Source organism: Candoia aspera, chromosome 4, assembly GCF_035149785.1.
Source record: "Candoia aspera isolate rCanAsp1 chromosome 4, rCanAsp1.hap2, whole genome shotgun sequence".
Classification (NCBI taxonomy): Eukaryota; Metazoa; Chordata; class Lepidosauria; order Squamata; family Boidae; genus Candoia; species Candoia aspera.
In genome coordinates this window covers 103,274,563-103,300,525 of record NC_086156.1, presented here as the reverse complement: position 1 = coordinate 103,300,525, position 25,963 = coordinate 103,274,563, and the positions used below count along the sequence as shown (strand labels likewise).

The window sequence follows — 25,963 nt, the reverse complement described above, 5'->3', positions numbered from 1 at the left end:
AGAAAAATCTGTGGGGCAAGCAGGAATCACACAGTTTGGACCATGGTGCCGTGGGAAGGACAGCATGACGACAAGGCCCCTGGATGAGGCCCAGAATATCTGAATATTCTGGGTGGTACCCTGGCGCCCAGCAAATGAGTAAAAATGGATGAAGAGATGGATGCCGAACAACAAACTTAGATTTGCTGACCCAATAAAGTTGTTTTTATCTATAGGTAGCTGGAACAAGTGCTGTTATATCCACTGCATGTACAATTTTTAAATTATTATTATATTATTATTAATATTAATTTTTTTTTTGCTTTAATTTACAACCCAAGTGTGCCCCCGATGGTGGAGGCCAGTACTATACCAAGAACCACACAACAAATTATAATCATTATTTTCTTCTACATTACCCAAGAAAATCCATGGAGCAAGACAGAGAAAGGGAACAGAGGAGAGAGACAGAAAGAGAGAGAGAAAAGGGAAAAAAGACAAAGAAGTATTAGTAATGGGTTGGATAAAATACATGAAGATTGGTGCTCAGAAAGGTGTTCCATCTTGTGATTATGACATTCGAAACATACAGGTTGGGCTGGGTTTGCACACCATAAGTAACCTGGTAAACATAGGAGGAAAACCCACATGGGCATTTACTCTCCATAGTGCCTGAGGGTAGGGCAAGAACCAGTGAGAGGAGGTTTTACAGTGAGATCTAAATTCAAAGTAAGGAAGAATTTCCTGACCGTGAGAACTATTAAGCTATGGAACAGCCTGCCTCCTAGAGCCATGGGGGCTCCATCACTGGAGGTCTCCAAACAAAGGTTGAACGGACATTTGTGTGGGATGGCGATTCCTACCATGAACAGGACCATCCATCTCCAAGTTTGCCTCCAACCTCATGATTCCATGATTCTGCTCTAGCAGTGCGTGACCATAAAGGGCAGCCCAATGGAGAAGGGCTATCTTTGATGACTCCCCAAGTCTTGCAAAAATGACTGGGAGATCTTTACTTCCTGACTCTCTTTTTATAATGAAAAAACATATCTAAGAAAATAATTTAAAAATCCATGCTTGACCCAACCAGGATTGATGCTACCATGGGTGGAGTTGGAGAAGGCTACGCACCTCACCTACCTTCTACACATTTCCCCTTTGTGTCTGCAAGGAGTGGGGTTGAAAACAGAAATACAGATTCCTAAAGCAGCACAGTTTTGTTCACCCTCTTCTGCCTGTTTGCACAATATGGCTAACCGGGGAAGTGAGTTTAGAGAAAACTATCCAAGGTTGTTTAGGGCTAAAACTAACTCTAACCCTACCACTGACTGTGTTTAGCTATCTATACAACATACATCTTGACTCATTTAAGCATGTCATACAAACAAGGCTGTTGTGTTCACAACATTAAAATATGGTTTAATACAGCCTTTCCCAAACTGGTATCCTCCAGATGAGTTGGAACTACACCTCCCAGAATTTCAAATTAGCACTGCCAGTTGTAAGAACTCTTCTTACACTTCTGGAAGACATCAGCTTGGGCAGATTCTGCATGAACAAGGGATGTACCCTTTCCTCTCCTTGCTGCCAAGTAACCAGAAATAAGAATAGACCAGAAAACACTTTCACTTAAGCACATTCCTGGCTTGTATTTTGTCAAATACACCTCATGGTTTGAAAACGGCTCAGTAGCAAACAACAGACCAACCCCTTCTCCTTCCCCGCCACCTTGCTTTGCTTAGTGATCTAGAACCCTGATTCTGCAGAACAATTCATGCCCAAGATAGGAAAAGTGAATGTTCCCCCCTGTACATATTCCATAGCAAGGTCTGTTGGATCACAGCCCAAGCTTCTCTGCTTCTCACCATATTTTTCCTCCTTTCTGTTTCCTTGGCCTTCTTTGGGTTTCTGCTCTTTCCTTAATCTTTTAGCCCTCCCACATGTCTTATTTTCAGGTCACAGCTTCTTAAGTGAAAGTACCCTTCATGGCTATTTTCTTGAGATCCCCTTTTCTGCCTAGCCAATCTCCCTCCCTGTCTTCTTTTGATAACCAGTTCTCCTTACTCACCCTTCGAGCCTTGCTCTGGTATTTTACAGCTTTCTTGGTGTCAGAGACGGCTCTTTCCACATAATCCACAGAGTGCTCAACATTGTACTCGATGCGGTCAATCATCTCACCCTGAAACGAGGGAAAAGGGAGTCAACGTAGTACCAGTAGTACCAGAGTACCAGTAGTCGTTTCAAGTCAGGGTGGGCCAATATCCTCAACAAGTATAGGAACAGCCTATGGAACGTGATCTTAAGGACACTAAAGTTAAAGACTGGCCCCAAGCCATCCCTAAACTTGCGAGCCAACCGGGAATCTGAACCTGTGGAAGCCCAATCCTTTCTATAGAATCGATTCATTACGTTGACTTAGTGGCTTACATGTTAACTTGAGCCCAAAGGGACACAAGCATTATGGGCTGGAACATGGCACTCTCTCTGTCTCTCTCTGTTTTTTTTTTCTTTTTTTCCAATTTTCAGAGCTTACTCTGGATTTTTCTTCTCACCAGACCTCCTCACTCCTCAGAGAACTGAGGGCAGACCTTTCCAGCATGTGTGAGTGTGTGAGGGGAGAGACAGGAGCACTGCTTCCAGGAAGTATTGCATTCTGGGAAACCAAGAGATGTTGATGGTTATGACTCCAAACCACAATTCCACAGTGAAATTTTTCTGCACTGGTTTTGGCTGACAGGGCGGGGGAGGAGGGATGACTGCAGGGCCCAGTAACTCCATATTCTTCCTTTATTTTATCATTTGTGTGAGGAATCTTGCAAATGAATGTTGTACTGTATATCTTTTCTAGATCTTCCCATCTATTCCCTGTCACTCCTGGTTTCCCCACCTTGCCACCCATCAGAGGCAGCTTATTCTATTCCCATCTTACTCCTCACTGAGCCTTACGTGTGAGTTTTTGTGCCTGTTTCTAAATCTTTCTTGTACATCGGCAAACTTTTGGGTGCTCCCAAACTTGCTAATAATACCCCTTGCACACAGATAATACTATTTTGGATACGTAAGGGCCAGTAATTTTTGCAAACTGCCGCCCCCCTTTAGAAGTGGGAATTGGCAAGAGAAGAGTGGGCGGTCAGTGAATCAATCCCTCACGTATATGATTTGAAATATGTATCCTACATTCCTGGAACAGCTTACTAAAAAAGCATACAATCAAAAATATGTGTGTGGACTAGATTATAAAAAGACAAAATTAAATAAAATAATAGCCCAGGAGAAGAAAGAATCTGAATCAATAAAAAGAGTACTCAGAATGATTTTTAAGAAGCAATACTTTAAAGAGCTCTTTAACAAAACCTAATTTTGGAAGTTAACATTAAGTAAAGTCAAAAAAACCTTGGCTCTTTAAAGCATAAAAAAAATGTAAAGCTTATCATTTTGGTTTTTTTGCCTGGTGCCAAACAAAAGTCACTGGTGGGTACCACCAGTGACAAAAACTGTCCTGCCATTTGCCAACACCTGACTTCTAAGTTAGGGCATCAGCCTTAGAAGCAGATCTCAGCGCAGTGCGGCAGATACCTGGGTACAATATTGTGCAGGACTTTAAAGGAATAACCTGACCTTTAGGAGGTCAGAAGCAAACAGAGAACCCTTGCAGTGTTTCTGGAGCTGTTTGGTCTAATCTCTTGTTCTGCCCTCTGTTTCCCATTTTGCAGCTGCCTTCTGAACAAATTGAAATGTTCAGGCTGCCTTGAAAGGTAGCCTGACATGGCCGTCAAGCTCTTTCTGCCAGCAGCCTTTGCCTTCCATACCTGACTCTCGACCAACATTGCCATGTCCACAAACATGTCATGGAGCTCCCGAATGCTGGTTTCCAGTTTGATGATCTCGTTGTGCCGGGTTTCAATCTCGTTCAGGGCCTGCTTCGTCATCTGTGAGTCCATTTTGATCTGAAGAAAGCCACACCACGTGGGCGTGATTAGAAGGGAGGAGAGAATCTAGCACCGAGCAACAATCCAGCAAATGCCCCTGTCCTACCACCCTCTCTGTCTGCCCATCCTTCGTCCGGCAATTTGGAACAATGAAAGCTGACATGGACACAGAACCAGTGCAGAACTGCATGCGTCTTTTACAGATGGCCGAAGGTGAGAATTACAGCTTTAAAGAGAAAGAATTAGCAAGTTGCCTATGCTATGGCTATGGGGAGAGGCAAGAAAATGCTATTAGAAGAGCTTTCTAATAGCCAGATGATCTCTGCCCTGCTTCCTCCCCACAGATCTCCTCCCTTCCTTGGATTCTGGCAACCAGATTCCAACCACCAAATCAGACGGAGAAAGTGGTCAGGAAAAGGGTTTCTTTCCATCCCTCAAACACTAAGACCAGGGGTCATCCAAGGAGGATAAGTGGACAGAACCGACAATAGAAAGCACTTCTTCACACAGCGTGTAATTTGCCTGTAGGAGTCATTACCACAAGATGTGGTGAAGGCCACAAATTTGGGTGGCTTTCAAAGAGGGCTGGATAAACCCATGGAGAAAAGGTCAGTCAAAGGCTGTTGGTCTTGGAGATTTAACACCACCCCAGGATTAGGGGCACTATGCCTCCAAATGGCAGCTGCAGGGGGAGAAGGGTGGGAGACGACATGTCTCCATCTCCTGCTTGTGAGGACACCAGAAAGACCTGTGGTTGGCTACTGGCAGAAACAAAATACTGGACCATGATGGGCCTTGACCTGATCCAGCCGGGCTATTCTTACATCCTTATTCACAGTGTCTACACATTCTTTGAGAGGTTGCTATCGCAGCCACCTTTCAGTCACAGGAGATCCATCTTGGAAATGCTCAGCAACTCCACATGCTTTCCAGGCTGCATTCTACCTGTGCTGATAACCCCAAGAAGACATGGGAGCCAACTGGGGCCCTGGATACATACATCGTCAGTGAAAATCGCCAACTTGCCGCTCTCTAGCATGTCTTCTAACTCTTCATTGGTTGTTGTCCTGCCAGCTGCAAGAAGGAAAATCGGAGCCATGAGGAACAACTGCATGGTGTGTAGTTATAGCACACCTCTTACTGCTGCACAGGATCCAGCTCTGCTTCTGGGCTAGTTCCCAAGTTGCCTTGTCTCCTCCTCTGGTTAAGGAGGAAATGCCTGTATTTGTTTTCATCCTGCTTGTTTCTAAACCTTAGATCTTTAGAATCCTTGTTTCCAAAAGGGAGTTTCCCACCAATGGCTAGAACAAGAGAAAATGATGCTGCTATGAATTGGCATATGAACCTGATCTCTGGATCACCTCCTCCTAATTTGTTCTGCTCGACCCAGGAGATCTTGCACAAAGGGCTCACTTTAGGTCCCTTCACTTAGATCCTACCAACTGCAGGGCCTCAGAGGGAGGCATTTTCAACCGCTGTCCACCTTCTTTGGAACAGCATTCCTTCTGAGATCTAGATGGCCCCTAATCCGCTGGGTTTCCGAAAGGTCATCGAAAACTGGCTTTTTAAACATGCCCGAGAGGGTCAGAATGTCATGCGCTGCTTGCTTGTCTAATCTGGAGATTAATTAATGTTCATTCATTCATTCATTCATTCTCCTGGTGCTGTGGTTTGTTTTATATTGTTATTTCTTACTATATCTACATTAGTAAAATATTCTAATTCTCTTGTTAATAAGGAATGCAGGCTGCTCAGGGTCTGCTTTTGATTGGAGTGGCATAAAAGCTTGGAAATAAATCTATCTATCTATCTATCTATCTATCTATCTATCTATCTATTATCTATCTATCTATCTATCTATCTATCTATCTATCTATCTATCTATCTTTCTATCTATCTATCTATCTATCTATCTATCTGCCTCAACTGCTGCTTGCTTCTTCTGTAGTACAAAGGAAAGGCTGCAATTACGTGGCTCCTGGATAGGAGCACCAAGCTTTTCGAAACGGTGATGCATCATCTTATCAGGCAGAGGTACTCCCCACTCACCCACAAAGGGAGTCCCTCCACAGAATAAAGGCAGGAAAATAAACAATAAACATAAGCCACTTTGTACTGCAAAGGGTGGCTTGGTGGGGGTGACAGCCCTGCAGCATTCACGAATGCATTTCATTCTTTGTACCTTGAAGGCTCAAATATTCAGGAACTACGGGGATTTTGTGGCAACGGGGAAACTCCACTCCGCCCTGGCTTATGGGCTGTTCTCATCTTTCTTACAGCTAATATCACATTGGTTTCCCACCCCCGCCCCCGTTCCAACCCGTCTCTTCTGGGGAATGCATTTAATCTTTTACCAGCTAGAAACAGAACGAGGGATTTGTTTGTTTTTTAAAGGCACCACGTTAGGGTCCTTTTTTAGCCAAACCCTTAGAAAGGTCAACAGACATACTTATCTCCAGCTGTCTCTGGATGCGGTCTTTGCATCGATCTCGATATTTAGACTGAGTTGTGTTGTATTCCGTCATCACCTCCACAAACTTGCGAGATAGGGTTGAGTGCTAGTCAACAAAAGGAGGAGAAGGTCACAGAGGCAAAGGGCAGCATGTACAGTATGTAGCCCTGCCAAAGGTCAAAAGAAGTTCTCTCTCTGGTTCTCCATTTCATGGAAAGGCTTGATTCCAATGAAACCTAAGGAGGGGAACGGGGTATCTATTGTAAATCCCTCTGAGCCAAATTATATGCCCTGCAGTATGGTCAGAGGTATAAATCACTAGTCCTGTGATCAGGTTTTTCTCAGATTAAAAAAAAAAGGTCTTAGTTTGAGAACCTGTTGGGGGTGGGGGTGGGGCTTAAGCATGGAAATTGGTCGTAGCTAAGCAAAGGCAGTGATTGCACAAAAATCAAAGCAAAACCCACACACAGATCAAGTAGTTTCAAAGGAGAAGAAGATTCCTGCTAGAAAAAAGGAAGACATCCATAGAGTGGGGGGAAGGAGAAAGAGGGAGACCACAAGGGTGGGAATGCAGTTTCAGTGTTAATTAGATTGGCCAGAACAGCTGATTAGCAGCTGCTGTTGCGGAAGATCTTAATAACATGCCTGCAGTTTTTTTTATTATTAAAAATGCAGCTGGTAAACTGCATCGCAACTTAGGACTCACATGTGTGTTGCTGAAAAAAGCCCCCAAAATATGGTTATTTTTCTTTCTCATAGGCAGCTGCTGTTTTAGATAAGACATTCTCTTAAGTGTGGAACAGAAGAAAGCATTGTGCACCTTTGAAGAATATGCGATGGGGGCATTATTCAGAATCAAGGAAATTTAGAATGCTAAAATAACTGGATGGAAAAGTATAGAAAGCTTGATTGATTGAGCATAGTTATCAATTCAAGGAATTGACTTTGGCTGTTAATTGGGTGACAGCTGTAGTTAAGGTCATGAGTTGAGCAAGGAGAAGAGATGGCAAAGGAGTGTCAAAAGGAAGGCATATTAGCTATGTTGGCCTCCTTGAGTTATTTATAAAAATAATAAAGGCGGGATAGAAAATAAATAAATAAAAATTTAAAAAATAAATAAATAGACCCTGTCCTTTCTAACACAGGACACCCAACTTCTGTTGGCTTGTGGACTATGCTTGTCTTTGCCCAGCATATCAAGAGCCATACATCTAAAGGAGGCAGGGCCAGATCTGCAATTGGTCCTGATTCAGGGATTAGAAGGGGTAAAATGGGTGCCTTCAGCTTATATTGGACTTGGTGCCCTAAAACTATCTAAACAATTCATAAATAAATAGCCTTTTTTTCCAGGGTGGAGGGACTCTGGCAGGCCCTGGAAGTCACAACACGATTCTTGATGGGCCACCTTCTTTATACTACACCCCCATTGCCTCGATTCTGCAATCAATGTCTCATTTCAATATTCTTTAAAACAACTCTGCCCAATTCAGAAGTTGTTTCCAAAGGAAAATAGGAATATACATAATCCCTAAATCCCAATTAAGAAATTAATATTTGGTTCATATCACAAGATGATGGGAAAAACCAAAAAGCTTGGGAAATAAAGAACATAGGGGAAAAGCTATCATATGAGAGCCAAGGCAGAGTACCTGTGTTTTCCGAATTCTCAAGTCAGCTGAGGATCGGTTCTGCACCTCTTCCTGCTCAATTCCCTGCTCAATTGCTGGAGAAAGAAAATAGTTGAGAAATCAGAGCTGTAGTGTAGAAATGAGGAACTGACGAGTTGGTGCCCTTAATGGGGAGCTGGTGGGCTACAGATGAAGCCCCCCAAGCTAGGTGTCAGCCCCACTAGCAGACCAGACCATGAACTCAATGCCACAGGAGGTCTAAAACTACTGTTATTGGGATTGGCTAGAATAATGAACTTTGCAAGTCTGATTATGCTATACCTCCTCTTTATACAGTTGTTCAGTGAATTAGGGAGGTGTCTGTTTGAATCGCTTCTCAACATCATCTGGATGTTCTGAACCTAAAAATGCTTTAGCCCCCTTTGCCTGGGTAATGGAGCCTGCATGTCTCTGTTGAGGTCATCTTCCTTACTCTGAACACTAGCACATCCTCCTGGAGGTTAGCGTGTTTCCACACCCATCTGATCCCTTCATGGACAGAGCCAGGAAAGGTTTTAGGTCAAGTTTAGGCTCTGCCCAAGGATCAATCATCCTTCGCTGTGTTGCCATAGCTGAAGCTTTGCAAAATATCTTAAGCTTGCAACTCAAGAGCCAGTGTGGGGTTGCAGTTAGGATAATGAATTGATTAACTGGCTAACTGATTAAATAATAATTTATTAAACTTGTATGCCATCAGACTCTCAATGACACTGGGTGGCTCACAACAATTAAACAAAGAAATTACAATCAAATCGATAATAGATAAAGGTAAAAGATGGCAAGCATGATGAAGCGAGGGGTCTTACTCTTCCCTGCCAAAAGCCTGGGTGAAAGATGCTGGACTACGACCATAAAAATCCAGATTCAAATCCAAACTAAGCTTTGGATTGACTTTGGGCCAGTCATCATCTCTGAGAGCAACCTTCCGCAGTCTGTTGTGGGAATAAAAATCAGAGGAAGGAGTACAACGTGTGTTATCCTGAGCTTTATATCCTGAGCACTATACAAACCTAAACTAATTAACTGGACAAGTATGTGTGTGGGAGAAAGTGACATGAGTACAGGTAGTCCTCGGGTTACAATGGCACTTGGAACCAGAATTTCCATCACTAAGCGATGCAGTCATAAAGTGCAACATCACGTGAACGTGTCACTTAATGATGGCAATCCCAGCAGTCCTAATTGCTGTTGTAAGCCCAGGACCACACATGTCATTAACCAAGGACCTCACGTGGCCATGATGTGGGAAGAGACAGGAGTCCCAGACAAGCAGGCTGGTGGACGAGAGCTGCAGGTGACAGCTATGGGTGGGTGGGCAGGTGCCAGGGGCAGGCACTATGCAGCTCGGGCGGGCACATGGGTACTGTGGGCAGGTGCTATGGAGCACAGGTGGGCGAGTGGGTGCTGAGGGCAGGCAGGTACTGCAGGCAGTTGCTATGAAGCACGGGTGGGTGCACGGGTGCTGCAGGCAAGCACTATGGAGCACAGGCTGCTGGGCGGGTGGGTGCTGTGGGCAGGCAGGCAAAAAAGCAGCAGAAGCAGGAGCAACTTGCAACTTCCTGCCAGCCTCCCCATTGACTTTGCTTGTGGGAAGCCAGCAGGGAAGGTTGCAAAAGGCGATCGCACAACCGCAGGGCACTGCCACAGTTGTAATTGCAAGCTGGTGGGCAAGCGCCTGAATCGCACTCACGTGACCGTGGGGATGCTGCGACAGCTGCAACTTCTCAGACCGGTCATAAGTTCCCCTTGTTCAGTACCGTTGTAACTTTGAACAGCCACTGAACAAGTGGTCTTAACCCAAGGACTACCTGTATCCAGTTGTTAAGGGGTGGAATCATATATCAAGCTGGAGGCAAAATTTACTTCGGTTCCTCCAAGCAAGGCTGCTCTTTTGCCAGGGACCCCAGAGAGAGGCACATCACCAGGGCTTTGCTGGGCAAATAATAAATATACTCCAAGATAATAGCAGTGAGTTGATGATTAGAAAGGGTAGATGATGGAAAAAAGGAAATTATGATGCGACCTTAGAGAGAGAGGGTAAAATATAAATGTACTTATAACGGCTGTGAAGAAGATTGGAGGCCACTTCATTGCTTTTTTTCTTTCTTTTTTTTTCCTTTCTATTTCTTTTTCTTTCTTTTCACTTTCTTACTACTTTATCCTTTTTCTCTTCAATTCAAAATCTGTGCTGTTTTTATTCTGTTAAAAACTTCTTTACTAGAAATTCTTTTTTAAAAATAATTTTCGTTAAAGAAGTTTTCAACCGATTAAAAGCAGCAATGAGTTTTGCATTCCACCATGGAAATTCATTCTCCCCATGGAAAAAACCACGGTTTGCTTTCAGTAGCGAAATCTGACACACTCCAGTTTCCCATTAAGCTCCAGAGTATCTATGCTGTTCTACACAAGCCACGCAGTTTTAATAGTTCGAAGAATCAGCAATGACTGAGAAATTGCTAGTTCAAACCCTATCAAAGTCACGAATATATGAATTGGCCCTTAGATAAACGCCACTCTCTCTGTGTGTGACTCCTCAATCCAGTGACAACTATGAAAAGGTTGAACTCAACTCCTCGTGACTTCACTAACACATCTGTGTACTTTTCTTGGCAACAATTCAAGACGGGAGTAACACCGGCTTACCTTACAAGGCAATTTTAAGGGTCACTATAATACTGTAAGTCAGTGTTTCTCAACCTTGGCTACCTGAAGATGTGTGGACTTCAAGTGGCCAAGGTTGAGAAACACCGCTGTAAGTGATGCACTCCATTGAACACCCTGCAAAGATATGTGTTCTGCTAACAAAAAGCCATAAAATTGCAGCGCCAGCTCTCACCTTTTAACTTGGAGCGCACCTTGTTGGCAGTCTTCTTGATGTCAGCAGTGAGGTCCTCCAACTCCTGCTTGGTTTCTGCAAGATGAACAGCAGAAAAGGGGTGTTGAAGCTTACGAACCACAGAACAGCGGCACTGGGCCAGGTCAAGAGCGCATCTCATTCAGCATTCTGTGTCCCACAGTAGCCAGTCAGGTGCATTCAAGAAACTCACAAAGCTGGTGTGGAGCAGTATTCCCTCTTTCCTTGACATTCCCCAGAACTTGGCATTTAACTTGGCTGCCCATGATTCCGGAGGTAATAAACAGCCATCAAGACAAGTGCCCACCCAAACAGTCTGTTCTGAAAAACAGCTGAATTGGTAGCTATCACTGCATCTGATGGCACAGAATCCCAGTTTAACTATAGGTAGTCCTCGGTTAACGACGGTAACTGGGACCAGAATTTCCATCGCTAAGCGATGTGGTCATAAAGTGCGACGTCATGTAACTGCATCGCTTAGGGACAGCAATCCCCATTGTTGTCATTAAGCAAGGTTTGCTGGTCGTTAAGTGAGGACCTCCTTGCAACTTCCTGCCAGATTCCAACAACTAAACTCAGTGGGGAAGTTGGCAGGAAGTAGCAAGCCCTAGGCAGCTCTCAAGGAAGCCAGCAGGCAGGTGAGTGGTTGATGCCGGGTGGGGGAGGGCATGTAGGGGTATGCAAGGGGCTGTTGCAGAGTGGCGCGAGGGCAGCGAGGCTTGGGGTGGGTGCTGCCGGGCAGAGGAGACTTACTGGAGTGATTGCAATCTTCCCTGCCGGCTTCCCCATTGACTTTGCTTCTGGGAAGCCGGCAGGGAAGGTTTCGCAAATGGTGGTCATGTGATTGTAGGATCCTGCAACTGTTGTAAGTGCGAGCCAGTTGTCAAGCACCCAGATCGCGATCCCATGACTGCGGGGGTGCTGGAATGGCCGGAAGTTGGAATGGTCACTGGACGAGTGGTCATTAATCCAGGACTACTGTCAGGCCCAGCCCAAGACGACAACAAATCAATCCAGTCAAACTCCAGTTCTTTATTTGCTCACACAGTGTGGACAGAATCGTGCCAGACTAATGCAGCTCTACCTAACCTAAGGGGAAATAACCTGGGCAGGCTCTAGGACGGGGCTATTCTGAACTGCTTCGTTTTCCCACCATCGCCTCCTGCACTGTGTCTCTTCTTACCTTGTCCTCCTCCTTGGAATGGGCTCCCTCCTTCCTGAGAACCAGCAGCATTACTGAAATCCACCACAAGAATCTGGATGCATTTTTACGCAAAGGACCGCCCTTTTGCTGATTCTAAATCTCCAGCCTGTAGCTTCTATGGCCTTGTGAGAAGAGGAGAAAAAGCTCTCCAGCTTCTTCCCTCGTACACATGATGTGACACTCCTCCATCGTGTCTCCCCTCACCCGCCTTTGTTCCAACTGCTGAGGTCTTTCCTCGGACAGGAGTTGCTCTAACTCTCTAGCCCTCTCGGTTGTCCTTTGCTGCCTCTTCCAGCAGTCTGGAGAGATGATTGAAATGATGGCCTACACATGCAGTGCACATCTCCATCCTCCCACAGGATCTGGCGAGGGAGCGTTGGGCATGTCCAGCGTGTATGTATGAGTGGCTGAGGATGCGTGTGCAAGTGCTGCAAAGAGGCTGGGCCTACGATTTCACTCACTCTCATCTGGGTTGGGGGCAGCCAAGATGGCGCTGTGCTGCTTCTTCACCAGCTCCACGTCCTCTGACAGCTTCTCAATGCAGCCACGGATTTCCTCTACCTGGACAAGAGACACAGAAGCATGCGTCAATTCTCTCTCATGTGGCTTGCTTTAAACACAGGAAGTCATCGTTGTGGTCGTCTGAGGTTTTCAGAGTTGCCACTGTCGTAAGTGACAAGTTCCCTTGTGGTTTTTAAGCAATCAGAGACTGGGTTCATATGTTGTATTCAGCAAAGGCTTGTTCAATAAACATTCGCTTGCGTTCACACAGAACCTAAAAACGGACATCCTAAGATGCGAGCCGTAAGATCTGCATTCGCAAAATACTCGAAGGCGAAACTAAATAAGACTACCTTATGGCATACAGTGGGGTGTGAATCCAGCCAGAGAGTCATCCAACTCCAAGGCCAGAAGAGACCCTTGTGGCTGACCACAGAGTCAGGAAATGAAGACACTAAGACAAGCCCAGCCCATTCAACTGTGGGCTGTCATTGTCATTCTCTATTGCAACCTTCTCGACCCTGATGTCAACCAGAGTTGCTTTTAGTGAGATGGGTGGCTATATAAATGTGGTAGACAGACAGACAGACAGACAGACAGATGTTGGTCAGGAATTTTCAAAATTGCTGCCCCAGCACATTGGGAGGGTGGCAGGTCGAGGTGACATATTGCCCCCCTTCCTCTGCAGCAGGACACACTATGGTAAGGTATTTCCCTGCTCCCTTCAGATGGTAGCCCACAGATTTTAGTATCTCCTCAGACAGATAACAAAGGGAGAAATCGCAGAAAAGCGCTGCTTCACTGATCATAAGCGGTGATGCAGGAAACACCAGAGGGGGATATTTCTTATCTAGGCAATAATTTAAAGTAAGTTGCTCAGAGGTTGTTGTTTTTTTCCCTGCAGAGGACATTCCAACGCCCAAAGAAATTAGTTGTGGAGGCTTTTCATCTCATTCCTAGAAACACACACCCACACTCCCTTCCCTGGCCTTGTGAAAGAGATGAGAGTGAACGAGAGTGTAATCCCCCCAGTGCATGCTGAGAATGCAAGGGCCCTTTTACTAAGAAGCTGTTCTTGACCTTAGCAACCCATCTGTCCTGTGACAAGAATCTTGGTCCTCTGTGCCGCCTTCAGAAACAGAGGGCAGCAGGACCCTGGGGAAGCCAGAAGCAGGAAGGCTGAAGCAAGCCGGTTGCTGATGTCATCAAAAGGCGACACCTAGCGGAGGGGGCCAGGTATATATTTAGAAATTGGGATTATTAAAGCAGATTATAGGACAAGGTTCTTATCCTCAGTGTGATAATAAACACATACTGTTGAGAGCAGACTGGGAACAAGGATTTATTGGTGAAGGATGCTCACTGTGGTTGCCCCAAAGGTTTGAGCTCCAGGCCAATAGGGAGACCCTATCTGGATCCCCCTCAGGTATTCAAACCAGTAAGATGGGAAAGAGCCAGTGTTTCCACATCAATATCAGACTTAAAAGAGAACTTCTCCAAGAGGGGGGGTGTATTCCTGAGCATCTCTGTGGGCATCACGTGAACAAACTGCTTGGATTTTGCAAAGGACTTCCCTTTCTCTTCCATCTGGAAAGAAAGGGGATCATTTCATTGGGGAGGGGGTTAAATGTGAAGGCTACATTCCCTTGCAAATAATACTGTGGTGAGAAGGATCAGTCTCCATTATCAACTTCCCCCTTCCCATTTACAGCGATCCGTCCTTCCATCCATACAATTCTCTTCATACTTGAAGAAACCCGGAGGAGAAGCCCAGAAACAAAACCAGAAGCTGGAAAGAAACAAAGCATGAATGCAAAAGGGAGAGAGAAGGAGAAGGAGCAGTAATGGTAGTTGTTGTTGGTGGTCCTGATTAGAACTGGGGTACTGTAGCTTGGAGCTGTTGGTCATGTTTACACATTCCCCCCAAAGGGTCAGACATGACTCGGTGCTTGCACAGGGGACCTTTCACCTTGTTTTTGTACTACTGTACCGAAAAGCTCAAAAATTGGTTTATTGTTAGATGGCAGCAGTATCCTTAACTCACCACTAGGGGGTAGTGTGATGCAGAAAGGACTTGAACCATGATGTTTGTGAGCTGATTCTAGGAAACCCTGTCCAAGGTCCTGAAACATTCAGCCTCCGCTCACATACAGCCCAGCGTTCTTTCGCCAATACCCTTCAACTGAATCGTCACATCAACCCCGACAGGGGCTTCCTTCCATGACGCCCATAACACATAAGAGAGTGGATCCAATCAGAATTCAATACCTTATCCTAACATGAGCAACACATGAGATTGAAAGGCCCGTTTGCTTAAACCCAGGTCTGTCCCAGTCATGTAGAAAGGGTGTAGCAGGTGCCTTTGTGGAACAAATGAAATGTTTGCATACCTGAAACCTTCCCTTGTCAATTGGTTATCTCATCACTGTTTTCCCCTGCAAGCTTTACTTTCTCTAAGAACAGTTCATATCCAGGGCTGGAGAACTGCTATGATGTCCAAAAACGGGTATAAGGAAAGTCAGCTGTAGGTTTAATAATTACCACCCCCATGTACCTTTTGCACTGAAAACCTTATTAAGAAGGCAGCTCCTAGTGGATTTTAATGGACGTGTTTTCTGTATGATTTGGGCCTCAAAGTTCAGGAGTTACTCTCTGATAAATAAACATTACTAAATCAGATCAGATTTTTAAAATGCCATTGATTACAAAAATGTCCAAGAATATTCACATTCTCAGATCAAAATACAATGCAGCTGTCTTAGCTACTTTTTCCTGAAACAGGGCATTTTACATGCTCACTCTATTGTATTTGATTATAAAATTATTATTTTATTAGACCCTGGAATTTCTTGGAATGGCAGCAAGAGCAGAGGAATGGCCAGTAAAAGGCAATGAATGAAAGAGAGAGGTTTGATGGGAATCCCCATGGGGGGAATCTGTAGCTGATCAGAATGCTGCAACCACTTTAAGACATATCAGTTGCATCTGTTCAAGAGTTTCACCTTGAGGACTAAAAAAGGGAACAACTCTGAGAATCTCAGAAACCCCATTCATAATTTGGTTCTCTGCTATTCACTCGGTATTAGGGCTGGGTAAGGTTTAATATTTGAAAGCAAAAAAGGTGCTTTTGGCTCTCACAGGAGGCCAAAAGTAGCACCTGTCTGCAACTCCTTAACCCAAAGGTGTATTTTCCTGGGATTTCACAGCAGCTGCAATCAACAAAATGCTGCCCACTATGATGTAATTTCAGAGAAAGAGAAAAATGTCTCCAGATTGTAGAGCAATGGCTTTAATCACGATGTCCTTTGGGAACAGGACCTGGCACATAAACACAGACTTCACAACTCCTAACTGTGCATTTCTCCACCTCCAGCACCTGTGCATTATGGAGGCTGCCCAGTAGCATTAAAAGATGCTCTTGCATATTAAATGCCTGTCATCTGAACATGGATTGACCTAAAGCTCTCACAGCACCCAAGCACGTGTTCAAGCAGGAGTTAATTCAGGCCACAGGCACCCATCCATCTCCCCTGTACAAAACCAGTTCCTGAGAAAGAGGAGGGAGAGCGAAATGGAAAAAGCAAGAAGAAGGGCTGAGTTCTCTGCACCATTTTATTTTGCATGTTTGCAAACCCCAAACTCTTTACAAAGCTAGATCTGGCAGAAAGGAGGATAGGCCACTATATGGAAAATGCAAAATCTTACAAAATCTGACATATGGACCTCCACCTCATACATTAAACTCCCTTCTTCTTACCCACGTATAATTTTTGAAAACTATTTCCTTTCTTCACAACTGAAACCCATATTCAGGTTACACATGATTGCTGCTTGGATTGTACTTGCGTCTACGCTGAGGGCACTCAAATGTGTTTAAGTGTCTGTGTGGGTCCCATTTAAGAGCAAAAGGGTACACAGGGAAAGGGAAATGAGTCATGGTTGAGGTTCCCTCCTCATGGGTGACTTCTTTGCCATCTCTGCCCTGGATGTGGGTGAGAGAGAAGTGCCTTGGGAAATGAAAGAACTGCAGGCAGGATTCAGCTTCTCTTGCCTATAATCCCCCCTTTGTCTTTAAAACTGGGCCTCCATCAGTGTGGGATTTTTTTTTTAAACACCAATATTGTTGGCCTGGATTTAAAGACACAGCTTGCTTCCATCTGACAAACATGCTGAATGGTGCCTCTCCTAGCCTTGCAGTCCAGTTCCAGCCTGAGAACTGCCTGCTGCAGGTAGTCTTCCCTTAACAACCATTCATTTAGTGATGGTTCAGACTTACGGCGGTACTGAAAAAACCGACTTACGACTGATCCTCACACTTATAACCATCACAGTGTCCCCATGGCCACGTGATCACGATTTGGGTGCTTGGCAACCAGTTCGCATTTATGACCATCGCAGTGTCCCATGGTCATGTAATCGCCATTTTCGACCTTCCCAGCCAGCTCCCAGCAAGCAAAATCAGTGGGGAACTGCATGATTCGCTGAATGCCCACACAGTTCATTTAACACCTGTGGTGGTTTGCTTAGCAACCACCACAAAAAGGTCGTAAAACCAGGTCAGATTCACTTAATGACCACTTCACTTAGCAACCAAAATGCCAGTCCCAGTTGTGGACATTAAGCAAGGCCTACCTGTAATCATTCCTGACATAATGAAAGAAAACTCTTCCAGCTGCATCCTGCACAGCTTCTGAGCTCTAAGAAGGAGAGTGGTGTGCTGCTACAGTCAGGGAGACCTCATGCTCTTGAAGGTTCTTTAGAAACTGAACCAAACATGGATTAGGACATGCCACCTCTCTGCAACACACTGCACTACCAAGTCCCTGTTAGCAAAATATTATTTCACTTATTTGCTACCACAAGCCCCAAGTTCAGAATCTGGTATCTAGAGCAAAAAGTTTTGGATTCTGAGAGCTGCAGCTTCCACTTTTAAAGTGGCTGGTTTCTATACTCTAGTCTATGGCTATGCAGACAAGTTGAAAAATGAATGGCCAAACCCAATTTTCATTTCAGAAGCCAGGGTGGGACTTGTGGTCTGAGACAGGACTTCATAGCTACTTCAGCCTCTGATACAAGCCAGATAAATAATATATAAGTAACAGGATGGAAAGGTCAAACGAGATCTGCAGTACTCAACTAAAATCCAGGTAGCCTTGCATTTTATCTGTAATGGTGGCCAGCCAGTGGCCTTTGTTCTGGGAGGCTTCCAAACAGAGCAGCCTACCTTCCTCTGTGGTCAAAAGTAGACTGCATCTGAACAGGGAAGTTCCATCTACTAAAATTTAAAATCCAAACTGGATAAAATACTTGCCTTTGCCTATTGGTTTCTTGAGATGCAAATCCAAGATACATTTGTGACTCTAAAATGAATATCATCTTCCTTTGATAAGACTGAACAAGCAGTGAATAGTTTGAATGCTGGCTATTAATTATAGGAGATAGATAGATGATAGATAGATAGATAGATAGATAGATAGATAGATAGATAGATAGATGGATGGATGGATGGATGGATGGATGGATGGATGGATGGATGGATGGATATTAGCCTGCAATACTAACTATTGTTACGAAAAACACATTTCTGGCAAATTTACTAAACAAAACAAAGTACAAAAGAATTGCAGTGCCCAGTGTGGGTCTCTTGACTCAGTTCCGATAATCTGAAGTCCTTATCTTATTCTGCAGAAACCTTCCGGGCTATCATTCATCTTACCTGCTCGAAGAATTCATCCATGAAATGGTCTCGATCCACATGTACCACCTCTTCCTCATCATCACTGTCTTTGGCCTGTCCAAGAGACAAAATTGATATGGATTAGATCATCTACTGGGCTCTGTCTCTGAAGCAACCTCGACCCTTGCTCTCTCGCCTGTTTCAAAATACAATAAATATAGAGGCGTTGTACACGTTAGGAAGTCAAATACCACTTCTTGGGAGTAACAAGTAAAAACCCCATTTTTCTGGACAGAAGTAAGGAGGAAGAAAGAATATTGAACCCTTCAGACCAAATCAGAATATTGTCCTCTCTGGGCTTAATACTGTTTACAGCAACTGGCAAGTTTCAGGTGTTTTCGCTATTTTTTCTTGCAAGGAATTAAATCTGAGTGCCATCATGTGTGAAGAATTTCTGGCTACCATTTCCAATTTTGTTTTTGTTTTTTAAAAAAAACACCCGATGTTTCAAATCTTCACTGCACGCCTACAGAGTTCTAGAATTGGTTGGTTTCTTTACAACTTGCCAACATCCTCATGCTCACTTTATGATTCTTTGCATATAAGAATGCCCATCCCCCAAACAATAACAATAGAATTAATGACACCATGCAAGGAGAAATCTTGTGAGATAATGGATTCTCATAAGATCCTTTTGCTCTTGCATAAAATCTCATGAAATTTGGGGCATTTCATTTTTTAAAATTACTTTCAAGAAAACGTTAGTACCCACAACGTCATGTGAAATCACACTACAGTGTCTGTGACCTGAAAATATTATTATAATTAGCTGTTGCCCCAACATAACCAAGGCACCTAAGAGAAAGCCCTAATTACTGAAGACAAGCATTTTCAGGCTTCTTAACAAAAATTCGTAATGTGAAATCTGCCTCATTTTTCCAGCAGAAAATCAAGGCAATCCAGACTCCAGCTGGATGCATTAATATGACTGGCAGAGGGAGACTTAGGAAAACAGCCAGGAACTCAAATCATATCCAGCTACACAGAGAGATACAGGCAGATGGGAATGTACTATATATCCAATAAAAATATCCTTCCAGAGAAGCTTTGTAATGAGAACGATGGGGTCCATGGTGGCAGCTGAATTTATTCATATTTACAAAACAGAGTAGGTATGCATTCATACTAAAATATCCAAAAAGCAGGGAGGAAAGTTTGTTATTATGTTTTGGGTTCATATGAGTCACAACATATTTCTGTCCTCCTTTTAATGACAACATACAGTCCAAGATTAAGCATAATAAATTATTCTTCATGTTGAGCTCAAATCCAAGGCAGCGATGCAGAACTAGTTGGCCGGTACCTTCTTCCAGAATGTTTCTCATCTCCACACTCTAGTCTATATCCCTGGGATCTCCTCGTGGTTTCCCATCCAGGTCCTCACAAGGTTTGACCCTGCTTAGTGTTTCCAGATCAGCCACAGTCACTGGCAGTGACGAGAATAAATGCAGCAACCATCAGTACAAGGCTGTAGCTGAGCAGGTGCAGAACCTTGAGTCCTTTGAGCTTAGACATAAGGTGCTCCATTACTCCCCACCCCCACCCCAAAAAGGTATTGCTGGGCGGGCTTAATCCCTGGCAATTTATGTTCAAGGAAATTAAGCATCCTCTGAAACCCTAAGAGGGAGAATTAGCAGATCTGTTCCTAGAGGTGGCAGGTTGAGGACTCCCTGTGGTGACCAGCAAAAGTCTGCATGCCAACTGCTAGAAGGGGAAGAAACCAGTCGGCCTTCCTTCTGTGAGGAAAATGCACCAAGTCCAAGCCTCCTCCTTTCCCTTGTTCTAACCTTCAAAGCTTCATTTCTCTTCTAGGGATGGGTTGAGGAAAAGCCACTTAGAGTTCTCCTGGGTCCCTCCATTTTTCTAGCTTCATAGCTTGGGGCTGAATTCATAGAAATAAAAAATCCACTGGCAGATTTGGGGAGCAGAGGTGTACAAATGGAGGCCACAAGCCAGAAGCCTCCCTCCTGCTTCGAGCTCTCCAAAAGCTGTTAGCAGATTGACATTTTAAATGGGTCTAAAATGAGGGAAATATTACTGTACACACGTGATGAGAGAATAATCACATTCGCTATATTTCATTGTAACAGGGGTGTCCGTGGGGGGGGGGGGCAAGAAAAGTCAGGATGATGCCACAACTGTGCGATTGAAGCCCTGTTTCTTTTTTTATGCTTTGTGCCCACCTGTTGGGACTACAATACCCAGAACTCTGTCTGGGAATCCTAAAATTTATAATCCTAAAATATCACAAGGCTGCTGGGTTGAAAAGGTTCACTTTAAAGGGTTCGTTTCCAAGTATGGCCACCAGGGTGGCAATTCACAGCCCTCTGGATTTTACAGAGTGGCAACCAGCAGAGCAGCTGTCATCCGCTAACACAATCCAGAAGGAGGAAGAAAGGGGGTGGAAAGGCTCCCTAGTTCCCTGCAGGCCACAAATGGGGTGACTTCTCCAGCATCATTTAAACAGCAAATATTGACTCTGCAATCAAGGACATATAGGCTAAGGCTGACCAAAAGAATAAAAATCATTAGAGGTGGTAGCCACTTCTTTTATTAATCAGCATTTTCCCCTTAGTCACCAGTGCTTGACATTTAAAAATAAAATCAGAATCGTCACAGGTCCTTTGGGGGAAATAACTACCAAGGAACCTTGAAAGTTACTGCGATGGGCAGTAGCTAGATATTGCTGTATAATAAATGCCTTTCATTTTCTATTTGCTTTATTTGCTTTATTTTATTTCGAGGCGCTTTATTCTACATCCCAGCTTTCTCTTGCAAAAACCAGGAAACCACTTTCGATGCCAAAGGTCACCGCATCCTATGCCAGCAAGCCCTGCCTCAACCAATCATTCCTAACTCTTGGTCCCATCCATTTGCATATGAGAATTCTACAGCAAGCCTATTGGCTCCTCCAATGATTTCTCCGCCAGACCGTTGGGCATCTCATTCACGATTGGCCGTTCTCCAAATCTCCTTGCATTAGTTCTTTGTGTCACTTTTGGCTGGTTCCCGTAACTAAGCTACCTTAAGTCTGCATCCCTGACATCCTCTTATGCTTCAAAGTCATTGGTTGCTCCATTTGCTCATTTGCATCATGGCCTGGCAGGAAAGACAGGCCAAGGTCATCTGGCAGAACAGATGAGTGACCCTATCTGGTCAGACAAACAGCCCATCCGTCTCTGACAATGGCAAGAGGCAGATGATTCAGAAGCAGCCCAGGGCACTTATGAGTCTATCTATCTCCTGTCAATCAGTTTGCGACTGTCGGCAGCCTAAAAGTTTGAGAACACTCTGCTCACGATGCTATCTCTCGCTGGTTTCAAGGATTCCAAGGGACGCTGCTAAGAAAAGCTACCGGGATGACCAAACGGAATCTGATTATATGCCCGACACATTTCTGCCAGGAAGAATAGGCGAGAGGTCTTCCCCTTGAGGATGAGATGCAATTTGCTGATGACGTAGGGAAGGGAGGGTTTGAAGCTGTATCTCTTTAATTTAAGGGTCCAGCGCTGGGTGCTAACTGCAGATAACAGAAATAGATTTATTTTGGTTACGTCCCACTTCTCAGCAGCGTTTCCCATCAGGCTACTCAAGTGTAACTTGCATGGGTCCAGAGGGGGGTGAGACCTGCTCATCTGGAACTTTTCTCTTGTGGAGAATGCCTCCCTGGGTGTGAATGGTTTAAAAACATAGGTGGAAATATACATTAGCCAATTGGGCTACGGAAAGAATGCACAAGCACACACAAGCATGTGGGTACAACTGATGATACAGAGTGGAGTTTTCCTCAGAGACATCCTTGCAGGCTCTTCAGATTTGATTAGCTCTCTTCTGCCCCTCCGCGATGTCCCTTGCAAACTCTCATATGCAAGGAAAAGCCCACTTTGCCTTATTTTCATGCGTGGACGCTCCTAAAGTTTGCCCTTCCGATGTGATTGACTTCTTCGAATCTCCCTTCTGTGCATGACTCGAAACCTCACACCACCCTATTCCTCCAACAGTGACTGGCTATCTGGCCTATCAGGTTCTCTCCATCCAGAGTGACTAAGCTGTTTTCTAGCCAATAAGATGATGCTAGTAGAAGCCGGGTACAAGACTGGTAGCAACGCTGACTAAATGGGGTGGGGTGGGGGAGGGGGTAATTATATAATTTATGGGTGCCCACTTTTTTTTCCCCCCTTCTGCCTGAACAAGAGCACAAAAAGAGGAAATTCAATAGGGAAACTTTTACTTCCTCTAGCTACTCTCAGCGTAGGAAAAAGAAGCTGCCAACACTAGTTATCCTGGAGGACGTCTATCAATATGGTCGCTAAGAGTCAACACCAACCGGATGGCACATAATTAATGGAACCTTAAAGTTATGGAGTTGGAGCAGAAGACGGGTCACAGAAAGCATGCCCGTGAAGGGACAGATCTTGTGGCATATATTGAGTTAAAAACGCATTCTGTCTGGCAAGGAACTGAATAAATAAAAGCTGAAAATGAGGATTCTGTAGTCAGCACTATTAGACTAGATTCAGGAACTCCTGGGTTTTGCTATCCCAAATTCTTAGGAGGGAGAGGAAAGGGTTAAGAGGAGGAAGATAATCCGCCAGCCGGTCTTCCTATGCTTTCTTTATTTACGTGTGGTCTGGTTTGTTAATAGGCTGAATGCCAGGATCCCAGGGTCCTAACCGCAGCTGTAGGAAATGGGATTTGAGCCCAGGGAAACCAACAAGGAGAAAAGGTGTCCCAATTCTAAGCCACCCCCCCTTAGAGGTACAGCAGCAATGGGTGAATTGGAATCTGGAGAGATGATTACAATTAGCATTAATCTTGCACACGGCAGGCAGAGAGCACTGACTACAGGCGACCGCCGTAGTCGGTATTCCCCGGCTTCTATTCTCCTCCTCTGGCTGAGGAAAATCAGTACAGCGGTGACAAAATAACAGGCTAAAAAAAGATGATGCCGCTTGAATGCTGAGCCGGTTACTTTAATGGCTTCTGCATAGCTCCTTTCCATCTCCTCCCTGGCCCTGACATCCTTCATCCTCCGGCTTCATCAGGTCTCACAATCCCGTTCTATGGCTGAAGATCAAAAGCGAGGATTCCAGAGGCCTATCCCATCTCTCTCTCTGCCTGATCTGCTCCTCATTTACAATCATAATCATCTTTAGAGGGGGTCTGCAAAATATATGGAAACTGGAAAATGCAGGGCTTAGCTTTCCCAGATCCGAGATACAGGATTCTAAAAGAAATCAATCAGATCAAGCCTAATTCCCACCTCTGATTTGGGTCCTTATTGGCGAATGAAATAGATACTTAGAAACAGATAGGCAGAATAGTCTCATTAAACCAACTCCGCAACATTGAGGCAGTGGTGTGATCTTTAACAGGTTCCCTGACAGTAACTGAGTGAACAACACAGAGCAGGAAGAACAAAAGTGGAATTAGAATTGAAATGCGGAAAGAGAGGATGGTGGAAGTGCCTTCTTGGGAAGAGACTGAAAAGAGTTTGCCTTCCTATCACAGAATGTGCTCCGTTTTCCTTTTGTTGTCTCCTAGAGTAGAGTTGCTCAACCCTGGACACTTTAAGATGTGCAGAGGTCAACTCCCAGAATTCTCCAGCCAGCGTCCACACATCTTAAGGTTGCTGAGATCGAGAAACACCATCGAGATTCCTTTCGCTGACCTCTTGAAGGTAAACCAGCCGAGAACGAAGAGGGTCTCCCGGCATTTGCCTCTGGAACTCAGTCACTGCAAAGCTGAACCTTTCATAAAATCATCACTTTGAGATCATCAAAAAATGATCGGTGAGCAGGCCAAAGTGCCTTCAGTGCCCAAAGTGGGAAACCCAACTGGCACCCCTTAGCAGTTTGTAAAATAATGTTAAATTAAATAATTGACAATTTGTCAGTGTTAATGTTGCCCCAAACGGGAAGGTTGAAGCAATTAACACTCAGGGTCGATATCACAGTGCTTAGCAGAAATGGCTATTCTTGATGCTGGAATATACTTTCTAATACATAGCTAAAAACTAAGATCATGTTATTCATTTGTAGTGATTTTTCCTTCCTTGTAGTGCTTTTAAAACATGCTATGTTCTTCTGAACTTTATCACAGGTTTTGCCACCCAGAGCCACACTGTTTGAGTTGGGCAGTTTTGTAAATCTAGTACGTAAATAAGTAAATCTAGTATGTAAATAAATTGGGAAGGGACCAACTTCAGCAAACAAGGCCTAGACAATCCCTCTATCTCTCTTTTTAAACAAAATGTTTTTAAATGATAACACATATGATAATTTCCCCTATGTTTCTTTTAAGAATATTAAAAAGTAGGAGCACGGATGGAGATAAAAATAACCATTTTGGTCCTCGTGCAGTATCGTATAAAACGTATGAAATTAACCTTCATGGCTGGGTTTGTATTACACCTCTAAGTAGGTTATTGTACACACCCGTTTTCTAAGTTTGCACAATACACTGGATCATAAACTAACCAACAACAAGATTTGGGCAGCACTCTAAAGCCCAGAAAAAAACAACAGTCAAGCTTAGCACGTTGGGGAAATACAGCTGCTTGGTCTTTAATAATCCTGGTTAGGCATTTGTCTTATGAACCATATGGGTGTAAATAAACTTGACCAATTTGATTTTTTACAAGAAGAGCTTGCCCACAGTTGCTGGTTTGGGCCTGCAGATTGGGACTGCAGGAATTATTCCCATACTTTGTTCACCTGGCCAACGGTTAGCCCACAAAGGCCTGTTCTACCTGTACATGGCATTCTCCCTAAAACACCCTTTAAATTCCCCAGTGACCCATAAGATATTTCTAGTCTCACAGGCAAGGTCTCTGCCAAGCAAGAGATGCAGAAAGGTTTCCCTGAAGGCAGAAAGAATGAAAGCAGCTGCTAAAAACCAAAAGGAAAGCATTCCTGCCCTGCCAGAAATATATGATGAAGGAGACTCAGAAAGTTCCTCAAGACATTTCTAGCCAGCTCATCTCAGGCCAAAAGGTCAAGATTTCCAGAATAAGCTCTACTTTCTTCCTACAATGTATTCAGGGACCATCCTCTCCTATTAGAAAGGATCTAATTTTTTAATGATTTTTAAAATTCTTAATGATGATTGTCTATATTTTTATAACGATTGCTTTTATATTGTGGTTTGATTTGGTTGTGACACGTCACCCAGAGTCATTTCTGGTGAGATGGGCGCCTATATAAATTTGATTGATAAATAAATAAATAAATAAATAAATAAATCTCCTTGGGCAGAAAGAGCAGTAGAGGATAATCAGCAGCAAGGTGGTTAGACTCAATCAGAGCAGCAATGGGGACACTTCAAGTCAGGCATCTGCATGAGGATTCCTCAAAACATACTGCACCAAAAATCATATCAATAATAATAGTAATAATAATATTAATAATAATAAGAACCTCAACTCCTCAACTAGAAAAAGTCGCATTACTTGGAACAGTGCCTCTGTTATGATGATATCTTTAGCCATCTTAGATCCTTGGGAAGGATCTGATAATCAAAAGTCCCAAATCCAGTTAGAATTACCCAATAGACTGTGGGTAGATAAGAACAATAACAACAATTCCATTTTAGCCCCCTTTTCTTGAGTGTCACCTATAACAATAAGAAGTATTGTTATT

The 25,963-nt window shown here is 44.0% G+C and overlaps 1 protein-coding gene across 1 annotated transcript in view; it reads right to left on the bottom strand.

Annotated features, from left to right (window-relative positions):
• Positions 1-211: 211 nt before the first annotated feature.
• The window catches only part of STX1B (syntaxin 1B), a 45,987-nt gene continuing 20,235 nt past the window's right edge, over positions 212-25,963 (bottom strand). The window contains exons 2-10 of the mRNA XM_063301431.1: positions 18,303-18,377; positions 12,547-12,646; positions 10,864-10,938; positions 8,010-8,083; positions 6,358-6,466; positions 4,909-4,982; positions 3,789-3,926; positions 2,048-2,158; positions 212-389 (exon numbers count right to left, since the gene is read on the bottom strand). Coding sequence (XP_063157501.1) covers positions 309-389; positions 2,048-2,158; positions 3,789-3,926; positions 4,909-4,982; positions 6,358-6,466; positions 8,010-8,083; positions 10,864-10,938; positions 12,547-12,646; positions 18,303-18,377 — 837 coding nt within the window. The 3' untranslated portion in view covers positions 212-308. The remainder of the gene's footprint in view (positions 390-2,047; positions 2,159-3,788; positions 3,927-4,908; positions 4,983-6,357; positions 6,467-8,009; positions 8,084-10,863; positions 10,939-12,546; positions 12,647-18,302; positions 18,378-25,963) is intronic.